The 19,746-nt window shown below is 39.7% G+C and overlaps 2 protein-coding genes across 4 annotated transcripts in view; both read left to right on the plus strand.

The window, feature by feature from the left end:
• Positions 1-3,873, plus strand: part of LOC142202758 (gastrokine-1-like) — a 474,099-nt gene extending 470,226 nt beyond the window's left edge. For 2 of the 3 annotated variants that reach the window (XM_075273066.1, XM_075273065.1), the window contains exons 2-7: positions 1,120-1,139; positions 1,324-1,365; positions 1,574-1,711; positions 2,357-2,452; positions 2,979-3,105; positions 3,719-3,873. In XM_075273066.1, coding sequence (XP_075129167.1) covers positions 1,128-1,139; positions 1,324-1,365; positions 1,574-1,711; positions 2,357-2,452; positions 2,979-3,105; positions 3,719-3,789 — 486 coding nt within the window. In that variant the 5' untranslated portion in view covers positions 1,120-1,127 and the 3' untranslated portion in view covers positions 3,790-3,873. Of the gene's footprint in view, positions 1-1,026; positions 1,140-1,323; positions 1,366-1,573; positions 1,712-2,356; positions 2,453-2,978; positions 3,106-3,718 lie in introns of those variants that run through there. The other variant, XM_075273064.1, reaches the window with a different exon arrangement.
• An 11,581-nt stretch (positions 3,874-15,454) lies between these two features.
• Positions 15,455-18,220, plus strand: LOC142202759 (gastrokine-1-like). The gene is made up of 6 exons (XM_075273068.1): positions 15,455-15,518; positions 16,140-16,181; positions 16,354-16,491; positions 16,616-16,711; positions 17,438-17,564; positions 18,056-18,220. The coding sequence occupies exons 1-6, from the start codon at positions 15,507-15,509 to the stop codon at positions 18,124-18,126; spliced, it is 486 nt and encodes a 161-aa protein (XP_075129169.1). The 5' UTR covers positions 15,455-15,506; the 3' UTR covers positions 18,127-18,220.
• The last annotated feature ends 1,526 nt before the right edge of the window (positions 18,221-19,746 follow it).

Genomic DNA, 19,746 nt, shown 5'->3' on the forward strand with positions numbered 1-19,746 from the left:
TGACAGAGCATCCCCGGTCATCCCTCTTGGGTTCTCCGGCCCCAAATTGATTTTTCTTACTGATGGTCTATCTACAGGATAGACCATCAGTATGTGGTCTGGTAGAGGAAGGGGAGTGCATGCAATGACACTCCTTTTCAAGTACTGGGAGCACTGCAGAAGCCCTGTCCTCTGCATAGTGGTGCTACCAGGGAACCGCAGCATTGCTACTATTACCTAAATAGGTGTTACACCACAACATCCACTACAACATCCACTAGCAACTTCCGGCCCCCTGACAGATCCCATCACATCATGCAAACAGAAAAAAATCCCTTCCGCCAGCACCTTGTAAGTTTATTGGCAAAATCCTTCAATGGAAACAGCAATACACCCCATATTGACCCTCACAGGAGTCTTTCACAACTTGAGGGTCGATACGTAGTGTATTTCTGTTTCTATTAAAAGATTTTGCCATCGAACTTAGGGGTGGCGGATCGGATTTTTTTCACCTTTTTATTTGGCTATATACAACACCATGTACATTGTACATCACACATGCTCACTGCTACTCCATTTTATGAGGACAATGGATACAATTGACCATTATACGTGTTTCTTTCTGTCAGCCCTATAGACTTTGAATGGCGAGCATGGCCCATGTATGACCCATGACCACCGCTCTATTCATACCTCCGCTAAACTCAAAAAATAAAGGGATTTTACAGACGTTAATGTATTCTCCTAGAGTTCCATAAAGACCTTAGAGTGGTCTTTGGCTCACTTGAAGTACTTGAGAAAGACTCCTGTGTGGATCGATACGTGGTGTATTGCCGTTTCCATTAAAGGATTTGGCCTTCAAATTTTTTATTCACCTTTTTATTTGGCTTTACACCTCACCATGTATATTGCGTAATATGAACCAAAAACAATGGAACCATTATCAAATTTTTGCCCAGGCATTTCCATATCTATGTTTAATGAGATAAAAGTTACATTGTGTCTTTTTCTTTACAAGGTGGACACATTCCAAAACAAAATTTGGAAGTCGGCATGTTTGTCCTTTCTTCTGTATATAAGGGAGACCAAGAGAAGGGTCTGTACCTTTCATTCCAACCTCAGCTTCTCTTCTTGGAGAATCAACCAAAATGAAGACCTTGGTAAGTATCGATAACTGAATTTTTTGCTATAATGGCTAATAACATTTAGATTATAGGAATGACCATGAAAGTTGCTGACATGTGCCACAGATCCTTTTTACTGGTGTCACACGTTATTGTTTATGGTGTAGGTAATCATCATGATAGAATTAATAAAACTATTCCTTATATTTGTGTATTTCAGGTGATTTTCGCTGCTCTCCTTGGATCTTTGCTTGCTACTGATGTAAGAATCCTTATAATGTTCTATATATTTTCTATTCATATGTATTTTTACATGAAATATGGGTTCGGATCTGCCCAGATTTTCTAGATTCTGGATACATACTTTGAGGTCATGTTCTTGCCAGTTATCCATGGTAGACTGAATACTTTCTTGTTTAGGTTTTCTATATTCTTGAACTTGCTGGTAACTTTGTAACTTTCTCCTACAGAATGTAAATGTTAACAACCAGGATAATGTTGGTGGCAACGTTCATCAGACCGTGAATATCAACAACCAGGACCAGGTGGCCCATCTGAACAACTGGAATGGCTGGAACTCCTGGGACTCCATCTGTGATTATGGGAGAGTAAGTCATTGTGTAAAGTAGTCAGACATTTGTAGTATTTGTTGGGTGCTGTTGGTGACACCTGACATAAAAGTTGTAATACCAGTAAAGATGTGATCTCAGCCTAAAGCTGTTCATACATGTTGGGTTTCAGCAGGAGCAGCTGATTTTTTTAAATATGTATGGGGTCCTCCTAACTCTCCAAAAAGGATCAAGCAGTTGGATTTCATCTGCCCAATTCTTTTGTTCTTAGGGTGATAAGCCACCACCATCGGAGTACAGTAGTGGTTTACTCGTCTCTACTTGTTCAGACCATATGTATGGCTAAGTCTGGCAAGATTGGCGATTGGCAACAGCTTTCGTCTATAAGTCTATTATACAAACCTTATTAAACTAAGATATTCTGTTTACTAGTAGAGGTTGAAGACAGGATTTGGATCATGTGAGTGCACGTGGTATGTTAGAAGTAGACATCAACCATTCATAGAGGTCTACTCCTCCATGCTAATAACAATTATCTAGAAGAAAAAAGAGATCCATATAAGAGTAGAGGGGAAAATCCTATACTAAACCTGCAAAGACATGGCTTGTACCTATCACATGTACAATTACTATTTCATTTATTGAATACAATATGTAACTGATTGTAATCTTATTAAATTAAAGGGAGTATTTGCAACCCGACTCTATGGAGAGAAGAAGTGTCTGGTGACAAAAATGGACAAGACTGTTTTCCCCAGTCTGGATTCCCTCAACAAACCTGTAAGGAGTTCAGTCATTTATTGTTATTGTAATTGAATTGAAATATTGGGTTAAAGGATTTTTGGTCCATGTCAAGTCTTCTTCTAGAAAAAGTGTAGATAGATCGGCATCACTCCGGGGAAAGTGACTTCTTTTTTATAGTCTTCTTCTAGCCAATATTTAAGCTTTGGTCCATGGAGTACATATAGAATGGGGTGTCCATAAGGAAAATAAAAATAATGCCTCCTGACTCCACCACAGTTCTAACCTCCCGGGACAGGTGGTTTTGGTGTCCCCTATTTTCATGGCTTGAGTACATGTTCCAATACCCTTTTTATTAATATTGCCGAATCAAGGAGGTTCTCATCAACCCAGTGGTGGACCTCATCGCTGATGCATGGGCTACTTCTATGGTGCTCTTGCTTTAGGTGTACTATACAAACACAGCAGTTTTTTGCCATATATATATATATATATATATATATATATATATATATATATATATATCTACATTTAAAATAGTCAACCAAGTTTGTCTTATGTTCAGGTCAAGGCAAAAAGTTTCTTCAAGTACAATATAAACCAAGTTCCCATCGCTAACATTGGCGTATATGGTGTCCATATTGAAGCCATGTGCCGGGGAATCCCATCCTACAATGCTGTAGCAAACCAAGGTGAGTCCTTAATCCTTTCCATTAAATACAACATAAGTTAGTTTCTAAGTGTATGGCAGGAACATGTCCGTGACTGGAAGGTATGCAGAGGTAGTTGCTGCATTAGGGCCATAAGGTGTCCCTTCCCAATATGAGCAGATTAGTGCTATAGTTGGGTACAGCTTTTTGTTACGCCTCTGGGCAGGAACCTAACTACTGATAAGACATGGAAACTTTTTAGGAAATCTTGGAAAAGCTAATGTTCTAATGGTTGTATTTCCATCCGACCATCATAAACAATTGGTTATTCTATTCAACCCTCTGGATAGGTGGAAGGCAAATATACATAAACTTTTCCGACAACTTCTAGGATAATTGATTGGTTTAGGTCGGGGTGTGCAACTGTTTTCAAGGAACCAGGAATTTATTCTTACATTTGCAAATGCTTAAATCTCCCCTTGTAGGATGAACGTACGTGATGATAATGTGAGCCTACTTTAGGTGGGAGGTCCAGTCTGAGTTTTTCCCCTTTGTGTATGACCCTCTATAGACACTAGAATTAATATAATCTGATGGATGAATATTTGATCCTAACCTGTTCTTTGTATTATCTTTCTTTCTTTGCATTCATTAGTGGATGAGTTTTACGACCTTTGTGACCCCAACAGCATCATCGACATTGGCGGCATCAGTTTCTGCTTTTAATCCAGTACCCCACGCTTCCTCCATACCAGATTCTCTGCATTGTGTATGCCTCTTTTTTACTATTAATAAAGCATTTACATAAAATCTACACATTTTGCTCTTTTTTTGTAGTGTTTGTGTAACATTTTACAGAGATATAGATACAATACTTAGAAACAAAAAAACACTATTGGGGAAAACTTTATATTCCAAGTTGTATGTGTGAAAAGTTTGAAAAGGAAGGTGTCACAAAAGTTATCTATTTTTGAAATCGAGTTTTATGCCAAATTTACTTTTAAGATTTTTTGTACATTTTTCATATCTCTATATTTAAAAAAAAAAGTACTAAATCCTGAAAATTTAGTCTCTGGCCACTAAGCCTAATAAAAGATCTTGCAGCAGTCACCTTATTTCCAATAGAAGATCACACATCTATAAATAACACCACTATTAAGGCGTGTTACTTGAGGGGGAGGGTGCATTCGAACTGGGGCCCAGGAGATTTAGGGAGCCTATAAGCACTGGCATCAGTATTGAAATTGCAGCTTCCATCCGGCCCATAAACCAAGGAGATCCACAGATTACCCTAACCACACTAAGGTGGATTCAACTCCTTAGCAGCACCCGTAACCATCACTGTTAAGAATTCGCTGTAGGGATGAGGTAGGGGGCCCCGGACAAAAGATTGTATCGGGGACCACAAGACTTTAGTCACACCATTGCCACTAACCCATTATTGCATACACTACTGACATTACATGATGTCACCACTTATCTGCTCTCTATCTCGAAAACTCTTTCATTAACTTCGATGAGTCGGCTCCGATCAATTGCTGCTTATAGCCATGAGACTGCTCTAATGTAAAAACAGATTTAAAAAAGGGAAATAATTCACCATCTTCATTATCTGGTTTTAATAAATAAATATAAAAAAATGATAAATTCCCTTTAGGCTAAGGCCCCACGTTGCAATAAAGATCCCTTCTGTTCAATCTACTCATGGGTTTGGCTCAAAAATCTGCAGCAAATTCCGCAACAAAAAAAGCAGCTTTTCAGCAATGTGGGGCTTTGGGGTTCATTCACACAGAGTTTTGTGGCGCTGTTTTTGCCACAATAACTCGAGTAAAGAATCAGACTCCCATTGACTTCAATGGGTTCCGTTTTCCGTGCGGCACACATTGAACTCAATGGGAGTCTGTTTTTCAGTGCTGATTCTTTACTCGAGTTACTGTGGCAAAAACAGCGCCACAAATCTCTGTGTGAATGTCCACCTTTCCACTCTCCGGGCAGGTTCGGGCCTACTTCTGGACGCTCCCTGACGTCACATGACCTGGGATGCAGGGTCCGGTCATGTGACTTCCCGAGTCATGTGACGCTCCAGACGTCATTGAAGAAGGCCAACACCACCGAGGACTGCAGCAGAGCCGGAGATAGGTAAGTAATAGAGATGAGCGAGTACTGTTCGGATCAGCCGATCCGAACAGCACGCTCCATAGAAATGAATGGATGCACCTGGTACTTCCACTTTGACGTCGGCCGGCCGCTTAACCCCCCGCGTGCCGGCTATGTCCATTCATTTCTATGCGAGCGTGCTGTTCGGATCGGCTGATCTGAACAGTACTCGCTCATCTCTAGTAAGTAACAGTGGTTTTTATGTTTGTATCCCCACTCGGTCTCTGAATATTATACTCTGGGTGCTGAAAAGCCCCCAGAGTATAATAATTGTTCATGGGTGTCCACAGTGGGACATAATACTGTGTGCAGGGGCCACTATGGGTTATAATACTATGTGCAGGGGCCACTATGGGGCATAATACTGTGTGCAGGGGCCACTATGGGGCATAATACTGTGTGCAGGGGCCACTATGGGGCATAATACTGTGTGCAGGGGCCACTATGGGGCATGCAGGAAGGGGGGGGGGTAGGTCGGGGTCTTCAGCGGGCGTCGGTCGGGGGGACCCCATGTTAAAAGTTTGCCACGGGCCCCGAAATTCCTAGCTACGCCACTGAGTGGATTTAATGATAGGTGATACATGTTATCTGTAGAGGTTCTGTACTTCTCTCTGTGATGTAAATGAGGTGACTGCTGCAAAGAAAAGCTCTACAAATTTGGCAGGTGTCAGGCTATTATTGGGCTTAGTGGCCATATTGAAAATTGCAGAATTTTGTACTATTTTTTAAATATGGATAGTTGCAAAAATATTTCTTTAACCACTTCATAATTGGGCTATGTTGCCTGGTTCAGGACCCAACACATTTTCAATTTTTGTGTACATTTTTCGTGCAGTTTTGAGGGCTATGACATTTTTTTTCCTTTGGGTTATTCAAGTAATTTTGTGGCTTTTTTGGTGATCAATAGGGCTGTATTGTCACGTTGTTTTTATTTTTCATGTTTTTTTCTTTATTTTAATATCCAAGAAAATTCAAGTTTATTTAATAGCACACATTGCTGTTACGCTAATTTTTATGTACATAAAAATTATTGGTTTTTTTACTCTTTTTTTTCTTTCTATTATTCTGAATACTGTAGCATTGATCTACATCACATGACTGCTGGGGATGGAAATGGAACTTCATCACTCAGTGATAGGGAAGGCAGGGACAGTAATGAACCATCCCTACTTTTCCTATGGCGGGTGCAGCTGTAGTAACAGTTGCCACACCCAAAACTACCTACAGTAAATATTGACTTTGTAATAAATGGAATCAAAGGATATAATTATTAAATGGGAACGCCTTATGCTCCAGGAACTGTGGCTCTCTTGGGATAGCATTACTTTGGAAAAGTACATTGAACATCAAATGATTCCTAGAGGCTTACGTCTCAGAAAACTACCTACAACCATATATAATGATGCATTTATGACTGCTTGGAACAGAGTGTTCCTTTCGACTTATGAGTTCAATAGTCGATCAAGAAAAAACTAGGTTGGAGGAAATTAAAACCGACATATCCAAAATTGATGAACAAATCAAACTATTACAAGAGAATGAAAGGTATTCTAACATGTTTGCTAATGTTCACAAGAAACTAGATACGGCAGAAAACCAAATAATGGCGGTCAAAAAGAAAAAGTTTACTAGAGATACTGAAGATTACACTACGGGTTTTGTTTACCCTAATAAAAATCTAGGAAACACACCCAAATCTATATTGAAAAATAAACACTTTCGGCAAAAGACACAACACAAAGTTTCTTTCAGTTCATCTGAGATCGGATCAGACATCTCTACATATAATGGCAGCTCCAGTACTAGCATGTCAGCTTTTTCAGCTTTGATGGCAAATTTTATCTTCAGATCAGGGGAGCCCCTATGGGGGCCCCCTTCTCACCATCCATAGCCAACCTTTTCCTTTCATGGTGGGAAGAGGAATTCATTTTTTCTTTAAAAAATCCGTACCACGGCAGCATCGTGTGGTACGGCAGGTACATTGATGACCTCCTGCTGGTGTGGGAGGGTGAATTTTTGGAGGTGCATGAATTTATTAAATATCTCAATGGTAATAATTTAAATTTACGATTTACCTATACTACCAACTATTCAGGACATTCTATATGGTGAGCTGAAACACTTTATTTTTTCTGGACTGTTTGGAATAAATGCACAAAACACTTTATTTTGGGTGTCAAAATGGCCACATCTTTATTAAACTCACAGAAGTAAAATAATGACAGAAGGAGCCAGGTGAAGTGCTAGACCATTGGGATTCCCGAATACTGTGAGATCCCCAGCTGTCTGACATACAGCACCCGGCCAGACAGCAATAAATAAATAAAGGGAGGCGGCACGCTCCGGCTTGCAATTCTAGCAGAGCCAGTACACTTTAAGGGCACCAACGACCCTGTGCTTAACCACTGTGCCCGCCCCTGGATGACGTTACTATTACGACATCCTTCAGGCTGGCCATTTACAAAGCTCTCAGCCTGTTCACCACCATGAGGTTTAACCTCCTCTATTAGTTATAATAAGTCTACAATAACTTGCCTGCAACTTCCACCTGACTCCTCAACCGCAAAAGTAAAGCTGTGACAGTTTATCAATGGACCATGTGACACGTAATACTTTATTACATACGACTGACCCCCTTTATAATTTATTTTTTTACTTATTATTAATTAAATTTATTTTATTACCACACATATTGCCAATGCCAGGAACAAATAACTCAAAAACTAAACATTCAGGCAAATGCCAAAAAATATGGACTAAACATGGCAAACCCCCGACTCACAAAGAGTCATTCTACCGTTGTCTCCGAATTGTATATATAGAGAGTCATATACACAATTACAGTAACAAAGAAATGATACAATTGTGAAGGTAAACCATGTCCATTCTTATTTTTATACATGCTTTATACTGCTTAAGAAATTATATTTTTCTTTGTGCAACGTTTATACATTAAGATGGTGCCTGTATCCGGTACCGCACCCAGAGGCTGACGCACACGATCGTCATGTGGTTTACAAGAAAGACAGTATCATTTCTCTGGGAATCGAAACCTAACAGATGTTGAAATTTAAGAGCCAATGACTGATTGCCAGTGCATTCGGATACAAGACGTATATGCTTACAGACTGCCGTTATCTTATCTTTCTTGCATTCCTGTATAAGATTTGTGACTTTCTCAATAAACCTCAGTACTATGTGAGCAGCCAGAGCGCCCAGTTGCATGGACTGAGATGAAAACTGACTCAGTGTTTCAGAGTCTATCTTAATCAGCGCGCACATGCATGATTGATTTGGAGCAGGTGACTGACCACTGAAAGTGACCCGTATTCTGGCGGAGGTCACTACCTCAACACAATAATACATTAGACAGGAAAATGTGAAAAAGCAATTGTAACATAGTGATTAAAAGAGGGCGGGCTTCATCCAGGTCTTGTGATGAGAAAGAGGATGAAAATGGAGGAGACAGGAAGTGACATCATTCCTAACTCCTCCCTCCCTACAGCAACACACTAAGCACTATATACTCCTAAAGCTGAATATACACAGTATACTCCTAAAGCTGGATATACACAGATATATACTCCTAAACCTGAATATACGCAGTATACTCCTAAAGCTGGATATACACAGATATACTCTTAAAAGTGATCCAGTGTAAATCTACACAACTACTTCACAAAGAAGAAACTGCAGGAGTTATTGGTTCCCCCATCCCAAAGTCATGTCCCCCTTTGCTGATGGCTCCGGGGGTGTCTTTATAAAGGCTGTGCAAGTATGTACTTAGCTAAAAATGACTTTTCCCAATGATAGAGCCCCTTTAAGTCACATGGCCCAAAATTTCTAGCATATAAAGACAAGGGCAAAATTACTGTTTTTTTATTACTTCCCAGAAAGAGTTAATAAAAGTTCAATTTTATATAAAACCCATAATTGTTATGGTCTTGGTATGTGATGACAGAAAAAAGCAAGTTGTGATTTGGTCATTAAAGGGGTTTTGCAGGATTTAAAAAAACATGTCCATTGGTCACATGGTTATGCTGCAGCTCAGTGCCATTCATTTTAATGGGATGGAGCTGGGGCACAGCCATATGGCCAACTGACATGATGTCACCTTCTGAGCATAAGAAAGCAGCCATGTTTTCAAAGTTTGGCACAACCTGGGGCAACACGGTGGCTCAGTGGTTAGCACTGTAGCCTTGCAGCAATGGAGTCCTGGGTTTGTATCCTGCCAAGAACAACATCTGCAAGGAGTTTGTATGTTCTGCCCGTGTTTGCGTAGATTTCCTCCCATTCTATAAAGACATACTGATAGGAGAAAAAAAAAAAAGTACATTGTGATCCCTATATGGGGCTCACAATCTACAAAAAAAAAAAAGTTCTGCACAACCCCTTTAAGACCTAAAACAGGCTGGCCACTAAAGGGTTAAACATATCTTTAAATTGATAGATCATGCCCGTTTAATGGAGTATTTGATGGCAGATTATATTGTTGGCGGTGTTTTTGGCACTAGGCTTGAGCAGGGCAGGGCAGCTACTTTGGGTGTAACTTCTTTACTAGAAATCAAACATAGTTCTCAACCCAATCAAAAAACTATATCACTGTAAAATAGATAACAATTTTAACCCATTAGACACCAGGGATAAAAACATATCAGGCTGCTAGACTCCTAGTACAAAAGATATCCTATCTTATGTAGAGACGGCATATTGCTATGACTGATGGGAGTGAAAATTGCGGAACTTCTAGGGATTCTGAATAGAAATGAGCGAGTACTATTCAAAACTCCTGTTTCGAATAGCACGCACTCATAGGAATGAATGGACGCAGCTGACATGCAGGGGGTTAAGCGGCCAGCCGCCGGCAAAGTCAGCATGCCGGCCGCTTCCATTCATTCCTATGGGTGCGTGCTATTCGAAACGGCCGTTTCGAATAGTACTCGCTCATCTCTAATTCTGAACATAACTATATTTCAATTTGTGGACAAAATGTAATATTTAATCTGTTGTCAAGGCAAACAACCATAAACGTAAGGACTTTCTATGGTTTAGATCTTGTCGGGAATGAGGGATAACCCTTTTAACAACACTCATCATAGCTGTGTAACCCCTTAGATCAGAGGTCCCTAATAGGTACCGGGCCATGGATCACTTGGTACTGAGCCAGCCTGGTGATTTAGGGACCTCTAGAGGCTACAAGGTGTCGGCTGATGCTCCTATGCCACTTGTAATATGTGTAATACACACAGAATATAAGTATTGGCCAATACCTGGCAAGTGTCCACATGATCCATAACACCCATGCCTGTAAATTTTTTTATTTATTTTTTTTTATGTAGATTGTGAACCCCAGATAGAGCTCACAATGTACATTTTTCCCTTATCAGTATGTCTTTGGAATATGGGATGGAAATCCATGCAAACACAGGGAGAACATACAAACTCCTTGCAGATGTTTTGTTTTTTTTTGCCCTTGGTGGGATTTGAACACCAGGACTCCAGTGCTGCAAGGCTGCAGTGCTAACCACTGAGCCACCGTGTGGCCCCCTACCCATGCCTGTAAATTTAATACAGGCATCAGGTTGTGTTACAGCCATACCACTATACCACTAGTTAGCTGCTGGTGTCGCACAACAAACCAGTGTAATAGAATGCCTAAAATTTGCCAGTCTTGTGTTGTCCATTATAGACTAATCTTAAAGGGGTATTGCAGGATTATATATAGTAAGTATATATATTTTATAATAAAGTTTCATTATTATTTAGTGAAAAAATATTCAAATAAAAAATGCGTGCATGTGATATCACCATATTCATAACAGCGTGTACAGTAAATTTTTCTATATGTTAATGACAAAAATCGAAAAACATAATGTGATTTTTTTTCCCCATTATCCCCTTTAAATACTTATCCAGGATTAGAAAACATGGATAATTGGCCAGATTAGATAGTCATGCTATAGCTCAGTCTTGTCCTACAATACTAGGTCAGGTTGGTGGGGTCCGACACTCTGCCTCTGTACTATTCAGCTGTTTTCCATACAGTGTACAGAGCCAGAAACAGACATCTCTGTAGACTGTACAATTGCGGAGCTGTGCTATTAAGCTAAGGCCCTACTTTGTGGGAACGCATCATTTTTCTTCCTGTGGAAACACAGCAGAAAAAAAACCTATCCACACATTGCAGGGAAAAAAAAAACAAAGCAGAAACACAATTTCCCTATAGATTTAATAAGGGAAGAGCAAAATGCAGCAAAAATGCAATGAAAAATTCTGCGGAAAAAAGGCAATGCATTTCTGCTGCGTTTTATAACTGCTTTCTGCAACGTAGGGCCTTAGCCTTACAGAGAAGCTCCCAAGTTGTATAGCCTAGCTACTATACAGTCTACAGAGTCATCTGCTTCTGACTCCATATACTATGTTCAGAACGGCTGATCACTGTGGTGAGCTGTTGTTGGAACAGTAAAAACTAACAAATGACACAGGGTATAGGGAAATTACATAAGCACACACTACTGTCCCTACTTAGAAAAAGCATTTATTTAAAACTTAACCTTTAATCATAAATATAAAACCATGAACCCCCCCCCCCCCCCTCTCAAGTAACTAATTCCCAAGGTATCTCCGTCGATTATTGGTATCTGGAGATAGAAGTGACCTAGCTAAGGTATGGTATATTGGGTACACTGATGGGAACCGCCCATATGCTCACTCTTCTAGCTCCATCATTGTTAAATGTACCCCCTATTCAATCTAGCCCTAAACCGGAGCTCACAATACAAAACAATGCCGTGACTAAAGGAAATAAGTATTCTATACATGTCCATAACTATCAATGCTACTTTGCTTTAAAAAGCCGTCTAATCCTTTGCTGAAGCTGTCAGCTGTGACTGCTGTGACCATCTCCTGGGTAGGCTATTCCACAGATTCACAGTCCTTACTGTAAAGAAACCTTATTGGCCTTATTGGAAAGCTCTTAAGATTAAACATTTTTTTTTCCAGACAGAGAAAGTGCCCCCTTGTCTTTGGGAGGGAATTTGCATGGGTCAGCTTTTCTCCATATTTCTTGTATGTACCGTTTATATATTTATACAGGTCATATAGGATGCCCAAACACTCAGTCTGTCCAAGCTTGTTTGTAACCTACATACAGTTAGGGCCAGAAATATTTGGACAGTGACACAAGTTTTGTTATTTTAGCTGTTTACTAAAACATGTTCAGAAATACAATTATATATATAATATGGGCTGAAAGTGCACACTCCCAGCTGCAATATGAGAGTTTCCACATCCAAATCGGAGAAAGGGTTTAGGAATCATAGCTCTGTAATGCATAGCCTCCTCTTTTTTCAAGGGACCAAAAGTAATTGGACAATGGACTCTAAGGGCTGCAATTAACTCTGAAGGTGTCTCCCTCGTAAACCTGTAATCAATGAAGTAGTTAAAAGGTCTGGGGTTGATTCCAGGTGTGTGGTTTTGCATTTGGAAGCTGTTGCTGTGACCAGACAACATGCGGTCAAAGGAACTCCCAATTGAGGTGAAGCAGAACATCCTGAGGCTGAAAAAAAAGAAAAAATCCATCAGAGAGATAGCAGACATGCTTGGAGTAGCAAAATCAACAGTCGGCTACATTCTAAGAAAAAAGGAATTGACTGGTGAGCTTGGGAACTCAAAAAGGCCTGGGCGTCCACGGATGACAACAGTGGTGGATGATCGCCGCATACTTTCTTTGGTCAAGAAGAACCCGTTCACAACATCAACTGAAGTCCAGAACACTCTCAGTGAAGTAGGTGTATCTGTCTCTAAGTCAACAGTAAAGAGAAGACTCCATGAAAGTAAATACAAAGGGTTCACATCTAGATGCAAATCATTCATCAATTCCAAAAATAGACAGGCCAAAGTTAAATTTGCTGAAAAACACCTCAAGAAGCCAGCTCAGTTCTGGAAAAGTATTCTATGGACAGATGAGACAAAGATCAACCTGTACCAGAATGATGGGAAGAAAAAAGTTTGGAGAATAAAGGGAACGGCACATGATCCAAGGCACACCACATCCTCTGTAAAACATGGTGGAGGCAACGTGATGGCATGGGCATGCATGGCTTTCAATGGCACTGGGTCACTTGTGTTTATTGATGACATAACAGCAGACAAGAGTAGCCGGATGAATTCTGAAGTGTACCGGGATATACTTTCAGCCCAGATTCAGCCAAATGCTGCCAAGTTGATCGGACGGCGCTTCATAGTACAGATGGACAATGACCCCAAGCATACAGCCAAAGCTACCCAGGAGTTCATGAGTGCAAAAAAGTGGAACATTCTGCAATGGCCAAGTCAATCACCAGATCTTAACCCAATTGAGCATGCATTTCACTTGCTCAAATCCAGACTTAAGGCGGAAAGACCCACAAACAAGCAAGACCTGAAGGCTGCGGCTGTAAGGGTGCATTCACACTGAGTAAACGCTAGCTTATTTTGTAGAGTAAAATTACACTTGTAAATTTTGCTATCCCATTGACTTCAATGACATTTTACAGGCGTATTTTTACAGGCGTATTTTTTACAGGCGTATTTTTTACAGGCGTATTTTTACACTTGTAAAAAAAATCATTGAAGTCAATGGGATAGCAAAATTTACAAGTGTAATTTTACTCTACAAAATAAGCTAGCGTTTACTCAGTGTGAATGCACCCTAAAGGCCTGGCAAAGCATTAAGAAGGAGGAAACCCAGCGTTTGGTGATGTCCATGGGTTCCAGACTTAAGGCAGTGATTGCCTCCAAAGGATTCGCAACAAAATATTGAAAATAAAAATATTTTGTTTGGGTTATGTTTATTTGTCCAATTACTTTTGAGCTCCTAAAATGTGGAGTGTTTGTAAAGAAATGTGTACAATTCCTACATCAGATATTTTTGTTCAACCCTTCGAATTAAACGTTACAATCTGCACTTGAATTCTGTTGTAGAGGTTTCATTTCAAAACCAATGTGGTGGCATGCAGAGCCCAACTCGCGAAAATTGTGTCACTGTCCAAATATTTCTGGCCCTAACTGTACATCCTCCATAGACTGCACTGCACTGCATAGCTTGGTGCTATCTTTAAAAAATGGAGACAGTGCTATTAATCCCATCTTCTATATCATTATTAAATAAGTTAAATAACCGAAGACCCATCACTGATCTCTGGGGTACACCACATAGAACAGAGGACCCAGCATTGAACTCTGGGGTACACCACTTATAACCGGGGACTCATCAGTGAACCCTGGAGTACATCACTTATAACAGAGGACTCATCACTGAACCCTGGGGTACACCACTTATAACTGAGGACCCAGCACTGATCTCTGGGGTACACCACTTATAACTGAGGACCCAGCACTGAACCCTGGGGTACACCACTTATAACCGAGCACCCAGTACTGAACCCTGGGGTACACCACTTATAACCGAGGACCCAGCACTGAACCCTGGGGTACACCACTTATAACCGAGGACCCAGCACTGAATTCTGGGGTACACCACTTATAACCGAGGACCTAGCACTAAACCCTGGGGTAAACCACTTATAACAGCAGACTCAGCACTGATCCCCGGGGTACATCATTTATAACGAAGGACCCACACCTGAAACCTGGGTTACACCACTTATAAACAGAGGATCTAGCACTGAACCCTGGGGTACACCACTTATAACCGAGGATGCATCACTGTTCCCTGGGGTACACTACTTATAACAAAGGACCAATCCGAGGTGCAGTCATTGACCACAGCATTCTGGATACAAAACCAGATTTCAATTCAAATGCAAACTATCCGAATAGACATTGAATTGTGCAGCATGGCACATGTATGATCACCTCTCCATTCACACCAATATTAATAGTTTGCTTTTTATTAGCAAGGCTCATATGGTCCTAGGCATCAACAATGTTCCTTATAGACATGGTCTTTGGCTCACAGAAGGGTCACTCCCGTGCTCTCGTTTTAGCATACTACTCACATATTATGCAACTTTTTATTTGGCTATACACCATACCATGCATTGCACAATATGAACCAAAAACAATGGGACCATTATCACATTTTTGCGCAGGAATTTTCATATCTATGTTTAATAAGATAAAATTCATACTGTCTTTTTCTTCACAAGGTGGAAAAATTCCAAAACAAAATTTGGAAGTCGGTATGTTTGTTCTTTCTTCCCTATAAAAAGAAGACGAAGAGAAGGATTTGTACCTTTCATTTCATTTCAACCTCAGCTTCTCTTCCTGGAGAGACAACCAAAATGAAGACTTTGGTAAGTATGGACAACTGAAATTATTGCTATAATGACTGATACAATTTATATTATAGGAGGTTAGAATGTAGATTATAGCAACATAGAGCTTATAGGCAGGTTGGAGGGTGAGATGATGGGGTCAAATATAGTGTAGGATACAAAACATTGAATATGTGGGGCTATACATTTTTTGAGGGCACTTTCAGTACAGCTCAGAACTCAAAAAAATCAACCAAACCAAACTAGGCAACCCATTGAATATTATTTTTGTTGATTTATTGCCTCATTCTGTGCACTCATAGCCTCTTATCTACAACCTAACATTATTAAAAGTGTACAGAGTAGCAAAGCAGCAATTATTTGAGTATCTTTTCTATCCCCTCTCCTCTTTATAGACTAATATGTAGAAAGTAACTGTCTGAAAAGTGGAGAAAAAAAGTTTCATATATTAACCTCTACTATTAAATTAGGAAAAGTTGTTTATATGAAATCTCCAGCGGACTGTCCCAGATTATAGCTGGAGCGTCTGCATATGGTCGCACTCTTAGAAATGAAACATTTTGGTTGTTTAGTTATTATGTATAGATAATATAATCATAATAGAATTATTAAGACGTCCTTTATATTTTTGTTTTTCAGGTGATTTTTGCTGCTCTCCTTGGATCTCTGCTTGCTACTGATGTAAGAATTTCTCTAATTTTCTGTATTTTTGCTACAAGAAAAGTTCTTCTCTAGATTTTCTTGGTTCTGAAGCAGAACACTTGTGTTTTCTTGCCAGCTATTCCCTGGTAGACTCTGATTTTATACTTTTCATGTCTAGGTTTGCTGGTAACTTTCTCACCTTCTTCTACAGAATGTGAACGTTAACAATCAGGGTAATGTTGGTGACAACGTTCATCAGACCGTGAATATCAACAACCAGGACCAGGTGGCCCACATAAACAGCTGGAATGGCTGGAACTCCTGGGCCGCCGTTGGGGACTATGGCAGGGTAAGTAGTTGCCTAAATAAGTCGGCCATTTGTGTAAAAATAGGTAGAAATTGGTCTGTTCTTCACATGTACAATTACTATATCGATGTGATGTGTAATTTGCTTTAATCTACTCATATTAAAGGGAGTAATTGCAACAAGATTCTATGGAAAGAAGATGTGCGTGGTGACAAACATCGATAAGACCGTCTTCCCCAGCCTGGATGCCCTGAACAAACCTGTAAGGACTTCAGTCATTTATTCATATAGTAATGCGAACAGAAATATTGGGGAAAAGAATCAATATTTTAACCTTGGTTCATGGAGTACATAGAAAATGGGATGCCCATGGCAAACATAAATATGGCCTACCAGGACAGGCAAACAAAGGAGGGAAGATTTACCGGGGGAGGGAAATAATTTTGCTGTGATGGTGGGGGCCATATTGCAGTGGGCATATCCCCCACAAAGTATAATGCCCTACATAATATAGTGTCCCTAGGTTGCAAGAAGTATCATGCTCCCAGGTCCTACACAGTATAGTGCCCAAAAGTAGAGTTCCCCCAAGCCCTACACAATATAGTACATGTATGATGCTGGTGCGCAGAAGGGATGGCGAGTCCTAGGAGTGGTAAGTACTGAGAAATATACTCATCACTGAATCCTGGGCCCCACTGGCAACTAAGAAGTGTTTCATTGACTACTGATGGAAACGCTCATTGGTTGTCAGGCCACTGTTCTCTGGAATCATCATGCAGGAATATATGTTACATAGGTTGACAACCTGTTAGAGGTCTGTCCTGTTCTAATAATGTACAATAGGATAAGTTGATAGATATACAAGAGATAACTCTCCCAATGTATATTTGTGACATAAATCTCTTTGTGATGTGAACAGAACCTTTGATTTAACCAAATGTTATATTTGAACATTTAAAACAGTCAACCCGATTTATCTCATGTTCAGGTCAAGACAACAAGTTTCTTCAAGTACAATATCAACCAAGTTCCCATCGCTAACATTGGTATATATGGTGTCCATGTTGAAGCCATGTGCCGGGGAATCCCATCCTACACTGCTGAAGCTAAGCAAGGTAAGATCTGGAATTCTTAATGCTATATATTAAAACAAGACAATCTGGGTTCTAAGTGTATGGCAGGAACCTTCCTGTGCCTTAAAGACGATTCTTCACCACTTGAGCCAACTCAAAACCTTTGCATACTCTTTCACCAAGCTGCTCCACCGATTCTGGTGCCATTGGAATTATTTTTCTATCTCCTACTTGTCCTGAGCAATCATTTCTGTTAGTCTCAGTACCCAATATTCTAATTAGATTCTATATTAGTCAAGTGGGCGGTCGTGAGCTAGAGTAGTCCTGAAGGATACAAAGGTAGAAATCAGTAAAGGTGGGGAGATGTCCTCTGGATACATTTGACGAAATCTGGCAAGGCCTACTTTTCTAATAGTCATGGTTATATTTACATATAACCATCATAGACAATTGGTTATTTGGATGATTATAGTGTGATGGATGAATATTGCTGATCCTAACCAGTCGTTTACTTTATTCTTTTGTATTCACAGTGGATGAGGCTTTCACCTATTGTGACACCAACAGCATCGTCGTCATTGCAGGCATCAGCTTCTGCTTTTAATTCAGTATACTACACTTACTCTATACCAAATGTTTTACATTCTCTGATTGGATCTTTTTTTTACTACTAATAAAGCATTTATATAAAAAGTAAACTTTTTGTTCTTTTTCATTTATATTATGAGTGAAATTTTACAAAGATGTACAATGGGTAAGTGAATTACCCCAAGTGGGAGGTCCAGGCTGAGTCTTTTTACTCCTCTGCGTACAGCCCTCTATAGACACCAGAATACATGTAATTTGATAATATATAAGAATAATTAAGACATAATAATAATAATAATAATAATAATAATAATAATATAATTTGATAAATATAATCGTATTGATTAATTTTGTTGCTGTTTTGTGTGATTGTCCGGGGTAGAGCATTCCAGAGAAGTGGTGCAGCTCGGGAAAAGTCTTGTATACGAGCGTAATATCTAAGTAGGGATGGAAAAGTTTAACTAGACATATTGACCAATTTAAAAAGTGTTGCAAAAAGCCCTACTAAGAGTATGTTCACATTTGGTGTTTTTAGGACATTCAATTTGTATTTGAGTATGTAAGGCCTCCAAGACTCTGCATAAAACAAGGTGGCGTAATTGTACAAGCAAGACAAATAATAACCATAATAAATTCTAAAGCTTCATTCACACAGTAGTATTTGCTGCAGATTTTTGGGTGGATTTCAATTGCCTACTATTGTTTTCAATAGGAGGCCAAGTTACAGCAGGAAAATGAAATAATAAATGACCTTGCTGCAGATTCCCTGGCTGGTTCAGCCATGGCATCAGCGACTTGGAGTCGGGAAGGAATTTTTTCTCCTGAAATTGAGCAATTGGCATGAGCCTCATGGGATTTTTTTTGTCTTCCTCTGAATTAACATTGTAGGGGACTGTATAGTTTTAGGTTGGACTTGATGGACTGATGTCTTCCTCCAACCTCATCTACTATGTAACTATGACTTGAGACCCCCGATAATTAGGTCAATTCATCTAAAAGCCTCAACTTCTTCTATAGTTTTCAATGTGTGAACAGGGCCTAATAGGTTATTTGTGAATACGCCAAAACAAACCCCCAGAAAGACAGAGGAACTAATGGGAAGTGATTGCTCTGAAACTCCATGTTGGGGTTGTATTCTTCTTGATCTTTTGGGGCCATTAGTATTAGAGATGAGCAAATAGTATTCGAATAGGTATTCGATCGAATACTAAGGTATTCAAAATATTCGAATCTAATCAAATACCACGCGGTAAATGCAGTAAAAATTTGATTCCCCTCCCACCTTCCCTGGCACTTTTTTTTGCACCAATAACTGTGCAGTGAAGGTGGGACAGGAAGCAGGAAAATATAGGCATCGAAAAAAAATAGGAAAAAGTCATTGGCTGACTAAATCAGGTGACATCCGATTTATAAGAATAGTCCCTGTGAGATTCATTTCAGATGTGGCTTGGATTTAGACAGGGAGAGATGTACTGCTCAGGATTAGCTAGGATTTAGCTGAATTTAGGCAGGAAAATCAAACCAACAGCTCTTCTAAGAGCTAAACTGCTCGAAGAGTGTATATACACCTTCAGTATACACACTCATCTTGCAAAAAAATTTCACAAAAACCCTTTTTAGGGCTCCAATTCCCTAC

The sequence above is a fragment of the Leptodactylus fuscus genome, chromosome 5 (assembly GCF_031893055.1).
Source record: "Leptodactylus fuscus isolate aLepFus1 chromosome 5, aLepFus1.hap2, whole genome shotgun sequence".
NCBI classification, from domain to species: Eukaryota; Metazoa; Chordata; class Amphibia; order Anura; family Leptodactylidae; genus Leptodactylus; species Leptodactylus fuscus.

Coding starts and splice junctions, on each gene's coding strand:
- LOC142202759 (XM_075273068.1), top strand. Junction 16,492..16,615: donor CCGTTGGGGACTATGGCAGG/GTAAGTAGTTGC, acceptor CTCATATTAAAG/GGAGTAATTGCAACAAGATT. Junction 16,712..17,437: donor TGGATGCCCTGAACAAACCT/GTAAGGACTTCA, acceptor TCTCATGTTCAG/GTCAAGACAACAAGTTTCTT.